At 35.5% G+C, this 16,278-nt stretch overlaps 1 protein-coding gene across 6 annotated transcripts in view; it reads right to left on the bottom strand.

Annotated features, from left to right (window-relative positions):
* The window catches only part of GPSM2 (G protein signaling modulator 2), a 46,705-nt gene that overhangs the window by 9,110 nt on the left and 21,317 nt on the right, over positions 1–16,278 (bottom strand). For all 6 annotated transcript variants that reach the window (XM_043575730.1, XM_043575731.1, XM_043575732.1 and 3 more), the window contains 8 exons: positions 15,650–15,773; positions 15,421–15,536; positions 12,734–12,889; positions 11,500–11,608; positions 10,181–10,310; positions 7,625–7,695; positions 3,444–3,620; positions 793–952 (listed from right to left, as the gene is read on the bottom strand). In XM_043575730.1, the coding sequence (XP_043431665.1) occupies positions 793–952; positions 3,444–3,620; positions 7,625–7,695; positions 10,181–10,310; positions 11,500–11,608; positions 12,734–12,889; positions 15,421–15,536; positions 15,650–15,773 (1,043 nt within the window). The remainder of the gene's footprint in view (positions 1–792; positions 953–3,443; positions 3,621–7,624; positions 7,696–10,180; positions 10,311–11,499; positions 11,609–12,733; positions 12,890–15,420; positions 15,537–15,649; positions 15,774–16,278) is intronic.

Here is a 16,278-nt window from a genome sequence, read left to right as displayed (position 1 = left end):
TTCTTTCTGCCTTTTTCAGTCCCAACATCCACTGCCTCCTGCTTTAGCTCTGAGAGGCTGGGGCCTGACCAGATGGGCAGGGAGGGAAGAATAAATCCCAGAATACTTCAGGTGATTCACTTGGAGGTTATTCAGATTTGACTATCTTTCCTTTTATCAACCACCTGCTCAAAATGTAACTTTACAAGATCTTGGGCTAGATTTCAGAAGGTAAATAATCTCTCTTACATAATTTCTCACGTGAGGATGAATGAGACTGTTTTTATTCTCTGCCCTGCATGGGAACCACTTAGCTAACTTAAACTATTGCTGCTAAGTCCTGGTCTACAGAGGAAATCTTCTGGTAGCTGAAAGAGAAAATCTTAGGTAATCCATTTTAGACCTTTCTAAGGCTCAGGCAGGCCTTAGCTTCAGCCTGAGTTAGAGGTTCCTCTTCAGTCCGTCTTGGCTTTTCTTTTTAATCCAGACAGAAAGCATTTGTCTTTTACATAGAATTATAACTAAATTTTTTCCTATTTTTAAAGTTAGATTTTTTTTTTTCCTCCAGTCCCAAAGAATCTAGGGAGGAAATATGATATAGTTAGTAGAAAGTACCTGGACTAAAATACAGATAAACCTAGGGAAACCGAAACAAAACCTTGTTTCGAACTGAAGAAATACCAGCATTTCAGATACACCTGGATTCAGGCTCATTTACTGTACCTGCTCTGATGAGAACTAAACTCTCAGAAAGAAATCACAAGAATATCAAAGGGAACTACTAAAATTGGGGGAGAAGCACAGATCACTCACCTTTCATCATCACTCGAGGTGGAGTGGAAGAAGCCGCAGCTGAAGCAGTCCCGCAGCTCTGTTCTTGTAAGCAGCACCTCTGATCATCCATCCGATTGCTCTGAAATCGGCTTACCAGGTCAAAGAACCCTTCGTCTCCAATAATATCTGCACCGATTTTCTGAAATATTGAGAGAAAATCTGAATATTCCAGCATTATCATGAGATCAATGGAACAATATCATGATATATATGCAAAAGGGTTAAGATTAAAAATTGACACTTTCGGGGTGCGTGGGTGGCTCAGTCGATTAAGTGTCCAACTTTGGCTCAGGTCATCCTCTCGTGGTTTCAGTTCGAGTCCTGTATGCAGCTGTCTGCTGTCAGTGAAGAGCCCGCTTTGGGACCTCTGTTCCCCGCCCCCCCCCAAATAAATAAACTTTAAAGAAAAACCTACATTTTCATTATAAAGAATTCAAGATGGCAACCCTGGTAATCAAGTTATTTTAATCCAATTAACAAAAAGCATTTCTAGTTATTTTAGTTTTTAATCTCTGTATTTCCAAGGCTAAAGAATAAAGAAATGTACCTCAACTCTGGGGAACTGCTCCAGATATTGAATGAATTATGTAAATATTAGTGATCCCAGGCTCAAAGTTTGGTTCTAAGATTCTACAACAGAATTTAAAAGTAAACTAAGAAACTGAAAACTAAGAAAGCACACTGATTTCCAAGATCCTTTATTATATTTACAGATTTGAAGATCTTGAAAAAAATGGAAGGCTTCAAAGCTTAATATGACAGATGCAATGTTTAATAGAAGTTTCATTCTTCACAATGATGTAAATATTATAGTAGAGATATATATATATATATATATATATATATATATATATATATATATATATAATGTCCTAGGCCTCAGGAAAAAGGCAGAACTAATTCTTCAGGGAAATAGGGGAAACTGGTATTTGAGTTGGCTCCTGAAGAATGAATAACCATTAGCAGGGCAGATATGTTTCATACTGATTAATGTGCAATTCCAAAGGTCTGTAGTATTCAGGGGATTAAGAACTGAAGGGTTGGGGAGGTGAAGAAGGAAGAAGCTGCCAAAACAAGGGCCTCTGTGTGATATACAAGTTATACTGTGTGAAATAAGAGAAGCACTGGTAACAATTTTAAACAGAACTGGCACCTCCAAAAGGTTGCAGAAATTACGTAGGGAAAGAGACCAGGTTCAGGTGCCTATTCCAAAAATCTGGCTAAGAGATGCAGTACTGCCCTAAGAACTAAGACACAGTAGCAGAGGTTTATTTTCAAAAGGTGGGGGTGGGGACAGATCTAAGGGATGTAGGGATTGACTGGATATGGTTAGGGGGAAGGAGTCTAGAATGACACCTAACTTGGGTGACCGAGTACATAGCATACATAAAGGAAACAGGAGGGTTTGAGAGAGTACAGTCTTTAACATGCAATCTGAGGTTTGGGATTAAATATATACATACGCTATAGTAAGATGTATTAATCACTAACAAGACTTTCCTAGGTGCAAAAAAGGCTCAAATTCAAACTTCTAAACATTAAAACACAGGAAGGGTCCAGAAGTGGACGTTCTTCAGTTGAGCTAAGTGGGCTTCGTTAAAACCTGAAATCTTGAACAAAGGGTATGCCTTTGAGATCTGCTCTAGGTCTATAAAAATATTCCTGAGCCATTTTTATATACCCATAAAGTTTCCTTTTGTTAGTCATACACATAAAAAACTGGTAAAAATCAATACAAAAGACACTACCAGGGTACAGCTATGATGGGATGCTGACAAGAGGACCAAGAGAAATTGGTCAAAAAAATAAAAGACCAGCAGTTTTTCCAAAAGCTCTCACTGAGGGGTGCCTAGGTGGCTCAGTCGGTTGAGTGTCCAACTTCAGTTCAGGTCATGATCTCATGGTCTGTGAGTTCGAGCCCTGCGTCGGGCTCTGTGCTAACAGCTCAGAGCCTGGAGCCTGCTTTGGATTTTGTGTTTTCCTCTCTCTCTGCCCCTCCCCTGCTTGCACTCTGTTGCTCAAAAATGAATAAACAAAGAATTTAAAAAACTCTCATTGGAAAATGGACTTGATAATTGGAAGTATCATCTTTGTAATTTATTTTGGTTCTTTTATCAGAGTGTAGGGTAGCTAGATTAGAGATATTCCTGATATTTTATTTCTAAATATTTTAAGTTATATTTAATAAGCTGATTCTTGTGATCATTTTTCATCAAAGCAGTTTTTAACTGTTATAATTTCAACATAAATAGAAGTTGATGCTAGCAGATACTATTTTAAATCAGCATTTTAAAATCCTTGAACCTATGAATTTAATTTGTTCTAACTTCTACAATGAAAGCAGTTTTACTAGGAGACACTGTAGTAAACTAAAAGGTAGTATTTTTGTAATTAGTGACAAATAATTACTGTCCAGAGCAGTGAAGCAACATATCCATGAATGGAGTAATTACAGTTTCTAGCTTTGAAGAAGACAGAAAAGATAGGGAAATATGGAAGACTTCTTTGAATAAAAAAAGATATTTTATATTAAATGTCTAATATAACTTATCAAATATTCAGTATGAATACAAGAAAACTAAAATGTAGGTACTCAAAGCAGAATACTCAAAAACTTATTTCATACATACCCTCTCAGAATTTGGAATTCGATTATCAATGGAATTACTGGCATCTTGGAGAACTTTAGTGGAGGAATTAGTTTTGCATTTTTTCCCTTTCAATCTGTTGACAAAGAGCAGCTTCGCAGAAGGTTTGGCAATAAGAGGTTTTTGTTTAGCAAGAATTTCACTGTTCCAGTTCTGTACCTACAAAATTATAAACAGATATGGAAAACAGGGCATGAAAAAACCAAAGCTATTTCTGGTTTTCTATCATATTAACCTGCCATTGCCACTCCTCTAGTGTGGGGTGCAGCTAGATCTCTTAATAAATTCCTTTTTGCCAGTGTATCTATTTTCAACAGCTTGTACCAAAGGCATACTGTGAATTTTTCATCACCAAAACATTAAAATGGTGACTTTTAGGAACTTAAGAGTAAGAAAACAGGGGCACCTGGGTGGCTCAGTCAGTTAAGCATCTGACTCTTGATTCTCACTCAGGTCATGATCTCAGAGTTTGTGGGATCAAGCCCCCATTGGGCTCTAAGCTGATAGTATGGAGCCTGCTTGGGATTCTCTCTCTCTGCCCTTTCCCTGCTTGTGCCCTCTCTCTCCCTCTCAAAATAATTTTTTAAGAAAGTAAGGAGTGCCTGGGTGGCTCACTCGGTTGAGCATCTGACTTCAGCTCAGGTCATGATCTCACAGTTCATGGGTTGGAGCCCCACATCGGGCTCTGTGCTGATAGCTCAGAGCCTAGAGCCTGGAGCCTGTTTTGGATTCTGTGTCTCCCTCTCCCTCTGCTCCTTCCCACTCACACTCTGTCTCTCCTTCAAAACTAAATAAGCAAAAAAAAAAATTAAAAAAAAAAGAAAACAAAGTTTGCCAAAATCCCATAAAAATATGAAAGGTCAAAGAGCAAATTTTATTCTGGATGTGAGTTAATTAACCTGTTATAACTGGAAATTCTGGATATATGTGGAATTTTTAACGGTATAAATTAACATCTAAGCCATACAGCAGTAATTTTTTTTTTTGTCATTTTTTGTTTTCACTAACTACTAAATTCTCAACAGGGAAAACATCAGTCATTTATATAGGTCTAGACCTGGTTTCAATATACTTAACCTCTAAACAACAGACTCAATATAACAAATATTTACTGGGGGTTGTGAGAGGGGGGATGGGCTAAATGGGTAAGGGGCATTAAGGAATCCACTCCTGAAATCATTGTTGCACTATATGCTAACTTGGATGTAAATTAAAAATAAAGTTACTAAAAAAATCCCAAACCCTAAAATAGTAAGAATGACTAAAAACCATAAAAAACAAAAAACAAATATTTACTGAGTGGAAAGGAAAAACACAGTATGTATAGTAGCTACATGACATTTGCAGCTTTAACATTCGGTCTTAAGTGTTTGTAAGTCCAAAGGTCTATAAAGTTACATCACATGAGACACAAATTAGGATAAGTCTTGCCCTGAGGCTATTGTACCTGAGTGAGAGATAGCTAGTGAGTGAACAAGCCAGCTATCTGGGTAAATTCTGGGTAACAAATGAAGTTTCTTTTATTTTTTTCCCTCTGTTCCTTTTCTCATACAGGTGATAAGGAGAAACTATTTGTTGGGGTGGACTACAGGGTCTATTGACTGGAGAAAAGTAAACAAGCCCAATTATTAGAACATAAAACTCAGGGTGCCTCGGTGGCTCAGTCGGTTAAGCACCTGACTCTCAATTTGGGCTCAGGGCATGATCTCATGGTTTGTGATTTGAGCCCCATATTAGGCTATGTGCTGACAGCCTGGAGCCTGCCTGGGATTCCCTCTCCCTCCCCCTCCCTCACTCATGCTCGCTCGCTCTCTTAGAAATAAATAATAAACTTAAAAAAAAACAAACATAAAACTCTACCTAAATCCCAAGTGGAAATGTGAAAAAAAAAAAAATTTAATCTTTATTTTTTAGAGACAGACAGCGTGTGAGCAGGGGAGGAGCAGAGAGAGAGGGAGACACAGAATGCTAAGCAGGCTTCAGGCCCTGAGCTGTCAGCAAAGAGCCTGATGCGGGGCTCAAACTTGTGAACCTCAAGATCACGACCTGAGCCGAAGTTGGACGCTCAACCGACCAAGCCACCCAGGTGCCCCAGAAATGTGAAAAATTTTTAATGTTTCCTATATACTTATTTGGACTTCTCAACAAAAACACTGAAGAATACAGAGTTAGAACAATGTCTTCAAAATTATGTAGGAAAATTATTTCCAATTAGTAATTCCATAGTAAGAATTATCAGTCAAATGTGAGAGTAGCAAAAAGGCATTTTACGACATCCAGGGTCTCAAGAGTTCCCTTCAACTGTGTTCTTTCCTAAGAAATATCTTTAACACAGAATCTCCTTTTTTCTTTACATATGCTTCTTGCTTGGTCGAGAATAATGAAATAATGAATCGCAACTTTATTATGAGGGAAAGAAAACACAGAACTAATTCCAAACATATTTTAGAGACAAAACTTTGCCATTATTTGGCTCTTGGAAAATTAAAGGGTTGAATCTAGTCAGCTTCTTAATGAAATCTATTGTTAGTATCACTTCAGAGCTAGGCACAAGGCAGCAAATTAATTTTGCTAAATTAGTATGTTCCTACAAGAAATAGGAAAAGAGACCTAAATTGACTTAAAAGGTGTTTGTTTTTTTTCTCTTAATAATTTGCAGGGGTGCCTGGGTGGTTCAGTCGGTTAAGTGGCCAACTTTGGCTCAGGTCATAATCTCAAGTTCATGATTTCAAACCCCAAGCCAGAATCTGTGCTGATAGCTCAGAGATTCTGTATCCCCCTCTTTCTCTGCACTTCCCCTGCTTGTGCTCTGTCTCCCTCTCTCTCTCTCAAAAATAAACAAACATTAAATAAATAAATTGCAGATTAGCCTAATTAATTAATTAATTGCAGATTAGTCAGATTTGCAAACTGACAAGATAAGATGTAGACAGATATCTGGGGAAATCACAAAATCCTTCAGGAGTTAACTAGGATTTCTGAAAAACTTTATATATATCTGGCTGATTTGAACTTACGAAAACTTTTCCCACAAAAAATGTCAATATTAAAAAATCATATGCCTATTATAATAGGGCAGAAAAATGTTTAATAACATGGAAATAATAACTACACATTATAAAATATCTACAAAATATTAATATTCACATGAAAATGCAAGATGAATAAATACCAACATATTACTTGTAGTTACCACTGAGGGTGGGATTACTGATAATTTTAATTTCCTTGTTGGAATTTTCTGAAGTTATTATAATGAACCTATTTTATAAAAAGTATTTTAAAAAATATACCATAAAAGAACAACAGCCTGCTTTAACAATGTAAAAATTAAAGGTGGAAGAAAGGACCTAGATTTCTTTTCTTCACTAATCTTTTCCCTGGGTGGGGGGATGGGTGAAATAGGTGATGGAGATTAAAGAGTACACTTAGCATGATGAGCACTGAGTAATGCACAGAAGTGTTGAATCACTATACTGCACACCTGGAACTCCCATAACACTGTATGCTAACTACACTGGAATTAAAAACTTAATAGAAAATTATAAAAGAAAAAAATAACTTTTCTAATTATAAAGTCCCTTCTCTGTTACTGAAAACAAAAGCCTAAGGAAGATGCATCTTGAATAAACAGTTGTTAGTGAAGAAAATGCTTTTAAGAAATGCAGCCAGAAAAACTAGCTTGATCATACATATCACTTATCTTACTAATAATGTTGCTGTTACTTAGTTGGGGGAAAAAAAGCTTCCTAACCCTTTAATTTTCCCATTTAAAAAAAGTAATTAAAAAAAGTAATACACGTACATGTTAAAATGTTCAAACAGTTCAAACTAAAACTGTGTACAAAGTATCTCTTCTGAGACATCCACTCCTTTTCCCAGAAGCAATTGTTATTTTTATTAGCAGGTTTCTTAGAGATTCTTCCTGAAATGTTTTAAGCATCTACAAAGGATATAGATGCATAATGCTTCTCTTAAACAGATGGCAGCATATTAGGCACATTCTTTTTAGACTGTACTTTTAAAAAATTCTTTTTAAAGGAAAATTTTAAAGTGATACCCATACAACACAAGGTTTATTTAAACTATTCATGTAAGTTAAAAGTTACTTAAATATTTGATTATAACAGTTCAAGAAATTTAAAAACCTAAAGGCTGCCAACCTTTTCTGGTGTTAACTTCATAAGTTCCATGTTTTCCATACTGTGTCGGCGTCCAAACTTCGGGCGTGCACCTTTGTAAAAAAAAAAAAAAAAAAATTCAAATACATGGGGAAGTCCTTAAGACTACAAATTCAGCATGACTAGGTTATTCAATTTTAAAGTCTGTTACACAAGCCCATATGGAAGGAGGAAACATACAAACATGTATTTTTTTAAGACTAATAATTTTCCATACCAACTACATAAAAATAGAATGTACACTCCCTCTAAAATGCTTTGATGTAGGGAAGTTACATTTTGGTTGGAAACTAACTTTGGTTACTGACATTACCCCTTAATTTAGAAAAGGCATTTTATAATAACTGGTTTTATACTATCCACAGAAACTCTTAAAAGAAAATGAGAAGGACAAACCCCGTATGATCTTATAGTGGAATCTAAAAAGAAAAAAAACAACCCGAACTAGGAAAAAAAGAGATCAAACTTGTGATTTACCAGAGGCAGAGGATTACGGAGGGGGAAAGGAAGAAGGTGGTCAAAAGGTACAAACCTCGGGTTATAAGGTAAATAAGTACTAGGGTAAATAGTACATGAACGTACATCATGATGACTATAGTCAACATTGCTGTATGACACTTAGGAAAGTTGCTAGGAGGGTTTATCCTAAGAATGTTCATCATAAGAAGAATATTTTTTTTCCCTTTTGCTATCTGTATGAGAAGATGGATGTTAACTGAACCTACTGTGGTGATCATTTCACTAGGTATAAATCAGGTCATCATACTGTACATCTTTAATTTACAATCATGTATGTCAAATATTTCTCAAACTGGAAAAAACACAAATTAAAAAAACCCACTAAAATGATTATAGTAGGGGAAAAAACAAACTTTAGGGTAGTTTAAGTAAGTAAAAACCAGTCGGTTAAATGTCCGACTTTGGCTCATCATCTCATACTTCATGGGTTCGAGCCCTACATAGGGCTCTGTTTTCAGCATGGAGCCCGCTCCAGATCCTCTATCCCCGCCTCTCTATGGCCCTCTCCAGCTCATGTTCTATCTCTCAAAAATAAATAAACATTAAAAAAAATAATAAGGGGCTCCTGGGTGGCTCAGTCGGTTGGGCATCCAACTTCAGGTCAGGTCATGATCTCACGGTTCGTGAGTTCAAGCCTCGTGTCAGGCTCTGTGCTGACAGCTCAGAGCTTGGAGCCTTCTTTGGACTCTGTGTCTCCCTCTCTCTCTCTCTCTGCCCCTCCCCCACTCACATTCTCTCAAAAATAAACAAATAAAAAAATTTTTTTAATTAAGTAAAAATCCAAGGAAAAGGCTTTAGGCCTTCAATTTCAAGGTAAGAATCAAAGTAACACCTCTAGTTCTATATTGTTACTCATATTCATTTTAAGATCACATTAGATGAGAGATTTAATGCTGACCAGGAAACATGTTAAATAAACATAAACATGGTCCACAAAAGTTTTTTCAATAAAGTTAGCATTGAATATAGAGAAATATATTTTCATATCCATTTTCACATTTTCATATCCATTCAATATTTTAAAGATTAAGCAATATTTTAAAGGCATAAGGAATATATGATACCTAATACCCAGCTTAACAAATAAACCACTATCAACATATTAACTCCTCTGTGACTCTCTGAAAATGTGCCTCCTCCTCCCTATAATTTTTTATATTTTCATATATTTCATATGTTTCATCTATATATTTACATATATATAGATCTCCAAGCAATTTAGTTTATTTTATAATAAATGCTCTCATACTGTATATATCATCTAACTTGCTTCCTTTGAGAAACTTTATGTTTGTGAGATTCAGCCAAGTTCATATGTGTAGTTTCATTTTGACTGCCATTTTAGGACTAGGAAATTCTTTATCCATTCTACTGGGGACAGAGATTTAGAGTGCTTCTTATTTTTTGTTATCATAAGCAGTACTATTACAGAAATTCTTGAAAATGTCTCTTTCTCTTAGTGACACGAGCAAGTGTTTCTTCCAGTTTGGATATCAGTGGTATGTAACTGGCAGTGGAAATGCCAGATCATATGCTCAGTACATCCTCAACTTTACCAGAATGTTGCCACATTGTTCTTGAGAATAAACACATCTCTATCACTGAATGAGAGCTTCCATTACCCACATTTCAATACTGGTATTTTCAGACCTTTTAATTTTCATCTAAGAGATAACCTTAGAAATGAAACGAGCTAAACAAAAATCAAATATGTAAAAACATTTGAATCAAAAAGAATAACTAAACAATAAAATATTTTAATTTTGTCATCAAACATTTATAAATTTGAGTGACCCTATAGAAAATAATCATACCTTTACCATTCCTAAGTTCAAGATAACAACCGTAAAATACCGTATTCTATAATGATACATCAACAGGACTATGGTAAAGCAAAAAGGTATTATAAAAATTGGAGCTTCCTAAGTTATATATTCTCTCTGGAGATGGTTAACATGTGATGAGTAATTTAAATGTAATTGAGGATAAAGAAATTGGGTTTGAAGACCTGTTACTTACCATGCAAACTGTTATCAATTTCAATATTTTCAGACATTATTGAATTATTTGTGCTGTAGCTCAGACCAAGAACCATTTGAAGATCTGAGAGATTCAGTCGTGCTGTTAGTTCACCACTTCTATCCCCAACCTACAACCAACAAGCATTTATATTTTAGAGTAGTATTTAAAGACAATGGTGAAGATTAGCTGAAAATGTTATGAACCTAAAACTGGAAGAAAATAGAAATGAAAACAGATCTATTAGAATTAAGAGACTGAATGAAATGGGTTTTTCCAATAATAGTTGCTTCAAAGAAAAGGGAAGCTTCTAAAATATGGCAATAGGAAAGCTGATTACATTCTACCAATACTTCCATTCTCTAAATACTAATTGCTCTTAATCTCTACAATCATATTTAATAATAACGCAGATTATTCTGTGACACATTAAGTTGCCAACACATGAATAAAATTTCCTTAGAATATTGTTTCCATACCATAGTAATAGTATCTATTAAGTCAGCAATAGATATTACACTAGGCACTTTTACATACACTATCTCTAATTCTTATAATGATTTGCAAGGTAGATGTTATTCTTCCCATTTTACAGATGAGAAATGAGGTTCAGAAAAGATTTCCAAGCTCAAATAGCCAGAAAGCAGAACTGGAACAGGAACAGATAACAATCTTTTTTTTAATTTACTTTTTTAATGTTTATTTATTTTTGACAGAGAGAGAGAGAGAGAGAGAGAGACAGACAGACAGACAGACAGACACAGCATGAATGGGGGAGGGTCAGAGAGAGAGGGAGACACAGAATCCGAAGCAGGCTCCAGGCTCCGAGCTGTTAGCACAGAGCCCGATGTGGGGCTTGAAACTCACAGACAACGAGATAATGACCTAAGCCGAAGTCGGACGCTCACCGACTGAGCCACCCAGGTGCCCCAGGAACAGATACAATCTGGGTTATAAATCCTTGATTATAACAACCATGTTAAAAAAAAAAAAAAAAAAGACAACAACTACAACAACAACAAAAAAACCCGTTTTTTCTTTCCATACCATGCTACTTTTCCATGTAGAGACAGGAGGCATATTTTAGTAATCTTTCCATTCCCCTATGCCTGGTCTTACCTTCCTATCTTCCTACATCAAAGCCAATGCAAACAGACCTCTGATCTGTATCTCAAAATGCTTTGTGCAGTTTTTATGCCAAGGGAATGACATAGATTTATTACTAGGTTATACAGGAGAAATCCAGAGAAATAATAGGCCTTCCCCCCCTGCTAATTTGTGAATCACATAGCACAGACAGCCGTTTTTTAGTTACATACCTCTCTTGAAATTTCCAAGTGCTTTTCAGCAAAATGCATTGCTTGATCATGATTCCCTAGAGCTGTGTATGCATTTCCTAAGCTCCAACATGCTCTTCCTTCACCAATTCTACAAAACAATTCCAAGCTAAGATATAGTTATATGAAAGGAGAGCTGTGTGTAGAATAAAAGCTATTTAGCAGTAATTAATGGTATAAACAATGTTTTGGATTTGTTTTTTTTTTTTTTTAAATATATGAAATTTATTGTCAAATTGGTTTCCATACAACATCCAGTGCTCATCCCAAAAGAGGCCCTCTTCAATACCCATCACCCACCCCCATCAGCCCTCAGTTTGTTCTCAGTTTTTAAGACTCTCTTATGCTTTGGCTCTCTCCCACTCTTGGATTTGGTCTTTCATATAAAGAACATACTATCACATCACTGGAGACATAGTAGAATACCCAGATAATACCAAACTCAGAGTCAAGCAAAAAATGGGAAACATCCTTTTCAAGCATACAATTTATTATAAAATAATAAAATCTAATAGGTCTTCTAGTTAAACTGCCCATTTTCTTTCCATGACAGCCCTACCAGGTAATCATTCAGTCCAGGTTTGAACACCACTGGGGAGAGAGAATGTACTACCTCTTGAAGTAACATATTTCATTCTGAACAATTACAGAAAAGCAGTTCTTCATACTGAAGTAAAAATCTCTTTCTAAAGCAAACATCACAGACTAAATGCCTGCACAGATTCTGTTTTATCATACAGTTTTTTATTTACAAAAAATAGCCACCAATATTTAAAAATCAGAAGATTTCAAATAAAACTCAGGACTTCCAGCTTCTCTTGAAAACAGAGGAGTACCTGGACATTACAGACCCTTGGTCCTGCCTGGCATCAGTTAGCTGGAGCTGAGTAACAGCTGTCCCCTTACGCTGGGCCTTATCTCTAAGATCACCACAATTCCCAAACTGTTCTAGTCAGGAGGACCTTTGCAGGCAACCGAGTTTGTGACCTACTTATTGATCTTGGTTCAAGGCTATATGGACCATCGCAAACTCCTATGACATGCTAGCCCTTCAAGCAGTAACGTACAGAGAAGGTAACTAAAACAGAAGAAATTCCTTAAAAAAGAATTAAAAAGAAAACAAAGGAAACAAACTTAAAAACAAAGGAAAAATTCTAAGGATTCAATAATGCATCTATATTTTACTATAATTATAGTAGGGAGCTGTATAACTTACCTATCATTTAACTCTTGAGCAATTGCTAAGTGCTTCAGATGATAATCGATGGCCTTTTCATAGTCTTGAAGCAAAGTGTATGTATTTCCGAGACTATAGCAAGACTGTGCTTCTACAGCTCTGTCTTTAAGCTGTCGAGCCAATAGCAGTGTCTTTCTAAAAAAAGAAATTAATTCTTACATAATGATCATTTTTATTTTGGCTATAATAATAAAATAAAACACTCATTTTTCTTCCTGCCTCTAAAGTAAATTTATTTTAGAGTTTAATATCTCATACTTTCTCCATTACTTTCAGACAAAATGAAGTTGTTTTGGAAACACAAAAACCAAATCTAGACTCTCAGAATAAATTTGAGAGCCCTATTAAATATTCTTCAGAGAAAAGGAATACTGACACAAGACCAAGTGTCTCTAAAAAAACTATCCAAGTTGTAGTGGCAATAGCTTAAAAGTAAGAAACTTTTGTCCACATAACCTCTCTTTTCAATTATACTGTTGTCTTTGCATTTTGTCAAAATTCAAAACATAGCACTCAAAATTCTAATGTGTAGAATGTGTACAATCAGTAGTCACTGATTCATGAAAAATATTAAATACCACATTTAAACATTAACCAGATTCTACCTAACACACATTGAATCAATGAGAACCTAGTGTCCCAGTTAAGAGTGTGGACCCTAAAGTTAGAATGGGTTCAAATCCCAACTTTGGCAATTATTAGCTCTGTCACAGGGCAAGTCACTCAAACTCTCTGTTTCCTCGTCTGTAAAATGGGGAAAATACCTCACAGGGATTTGTGAGGATGAAACAAATTAGTATATATGAAGTGCTTAGAATGGCATCTTGCTCACAGGAGATGGTAACAAATGTAAATACTATTTTGATTATTATTATCAGCACTTAAGCCTACAGATGCTTTAGATCCAGTAACTTAAATGACTCCTACAGTTTCTGCCAAATAGTACAAATATTTCATGTGATTTATAATTACACAAAAAATAGGTATATGATAGATAATATAGTTTTAAGCAAACAAGCCTGAAATTTTATATTTAATGGTGATACCTTCAAAGCTGTCACCTTGGGAGACCACACACTTATTCTAACACTGCCTCCTCTCAAACATTTTTGCAAGACTTCTGGAATTGCTTTGAGGTCCTGGAGTATTTTTCTGGCACACCATTATTCTTTGACGATATAATTTGTAAATATTCAGAAGTCCTTCTGGAACAAATTCAATTGCTAAAGTAGGTTTACCAAACTGCTACTACTACTGCTTTCTATCCTGAAGGATAGCGATTTAAAACATTAAGATAGCCTTCTTGTGCAGTCCTGAGAGTTCTGAGTTTTAGCCTGCTTATGGAGAGGGCAGCGGGAAGAAGTTTCATTACTCCATATTCCTGTTCTTTACTCAAACAGCCACCATCCACTTTATTGCAGAACTTTTAAGTATTTAATACAAGTAGATCATCTATTAATTAAGACATTTCCATGTCTTTTGGCTTTAAAATATAAGAAACTTTTATATTTAAAATCAAAATATAGGGGTGCCTGGCTGGCTCAGTCAGAACAGCATCCAACTCTCAGGGTCAGGAGTTTGAGCCCCACGTTGGGTGTAGAGCTTACTTAAATAAATAAAACTTATAAAAATAAATCAAAATAAAATCAAAATCAAACTACGTATTCCTAATATAGTAATGTATTTTATTTAGGAGGATATCTTATATCTAACTAATCAATGAACAAACATTAACCATTAGTCAATGTTTAAAGTAGGGTGGGATGACATTCTAGTTTTTAAGATGGACCTAAAGCAATTTTACCTTTTGTTTTTAGATGACAAACTATCCCAAACCCTCTCACACTGGATTCTTTAACAATAAAATACAACTCAATCATTGTATCTTTGGTTCAAACTGGCTTCTGCCTAAGGTCTATATGGGCCTTCAATCCCCACTAATTAGAGAAAACTCCAAACTAGAAAGCACAGACCAGACAATCTCAAACAGTCTACACTTTCCTATTATCTATGTGTCAAGTCTATTGAAAGACCAGAAAGACCCTTGCCAGAAGAAGCTAGGTTTGCCAACTCCTCAGCCAAGTGAATGGGGGCCTCAGTTTATGATGAGGATCAAAGATGGGCAGGAGAGGGTGGGTGAAATGTTCAACATGAGGGTACAATGGTGGGGAAAAGAATTAAGTGATCACTGATGAAAACTAGGGCATATTTTTGTTACCAGACTTTCTTGTGGCTTTTTGCAAACACATAACTGGGTAAAAAAAAGCATATAAATATACATACCCCACACACTAAACAGGTTTAAAAGACTTTAAAAGTTTAGAATTTCATTTAAAAACAGTTTTAAAGATAAAAACTAACAAAAATATAAAGGAGTCATACTGCAATGATTAAATCGAAGGTACAATATTTATTTAGGACTATGTGCCACGTCCTATGCAAAGTAAATGCTTAATATATTCTTTCATTCAATCCTCACAACAATCCCAAAAGCATCGTCCGTTGCTTTTGGGCATCATCCGTTACAGATGAAGAAATTGAGGCTTAGAAGTATAAGTTCCTGCTGCTAGTATGTACAAAAAGCAAGTTTTAAACCCAAAGTCTATGATTTTATAGGACTGCATAACTATTCATTTTACATTTATCTATAGAAATATTAGACTAACTTGTAGTATTCAGAGGCAGTTTCAAATTCACCAAGAAATATATATGCATTTCCAAGGTTGCTATATGCTCTTCTTTCAGCTGCTTTATCTCCAAATTCTTTTGCAATAAGGAGACGCTGAAACAGAAAATTCTAGTTAGATATAGCTATAACAAAACTAAAGAATAATCTAATCACTATTCAGAACACTGATGGGGAAAATGATCTGGCCGCAAAGCCTTGCACTATACCTGTTCATGGGCTATAACCGCATCCCTGAAGTTGCCAAGGAGGTAATGTGTGTTTCCAAGATTTCCAAAGGCACGTCCTTGGGCTGCTCGGTCACCCAAAGCAGTCACTAGTGATAGGTTTTCCCTAAATGATAACAAAAGTTGTGAAAAAATACGTTTGAGAAAAAAATGTATTGATTTAATTTACAAATCAAATTCTTATCAAAAAAATTTCTAAGCTTACAGTCATAGTGTAAATTTTAGAGGTATATGTATGATGGAGGATGATTATGGGAAATAAATGGGAACACTTTACTGAACCATTCAGGCAGGTTTCTGTCCAGAGTCAAGGACAGAGTCAATCTTGGAACCGTTACAGCTAAGAAGTTCTATGAAATTCTACTGATAAAACTAAATTTACTCCAAATAGTTTAGACTAACGATTGATATTTCTTGTTTTTGCCACTAAGTGGCACCGGTTAACAATTTAAAGGAAAGCTTTCCTGGGGAGGGGATTACTCTATTCCAACACTGTAACGTTTTAGCAGCGATTTGATGGTTTATTTTTACTTGCTAGTCCAGAATTCTAAAACCTTTCCCAAACTTAAAAACGTTATTACTGGATAAAGAATGTAGAGCAGGTCCAAGCC

This window comes from Prionailurus bengalensis, chromosome C1 (genome assembly GCF_016509475.1).
Source record: "Prionailurus bengalensis isolate Pbe53 chromosome C1, Fcat_Pben_1.1_paternal_pri, whole genome shotgun sequence".
Classification (NCBI taxonomy): domain Eukaryota; kingdom Metazoa; phylum Chordata; class Mammalia; order Carnivora; family Felidae; genus Prionailurus; species Prionailurus bengalensis.
Note: the sequence above shows the minus strand (reverse complement) of the source record. Positions and strands in the feature narration are given on the sequence as shown.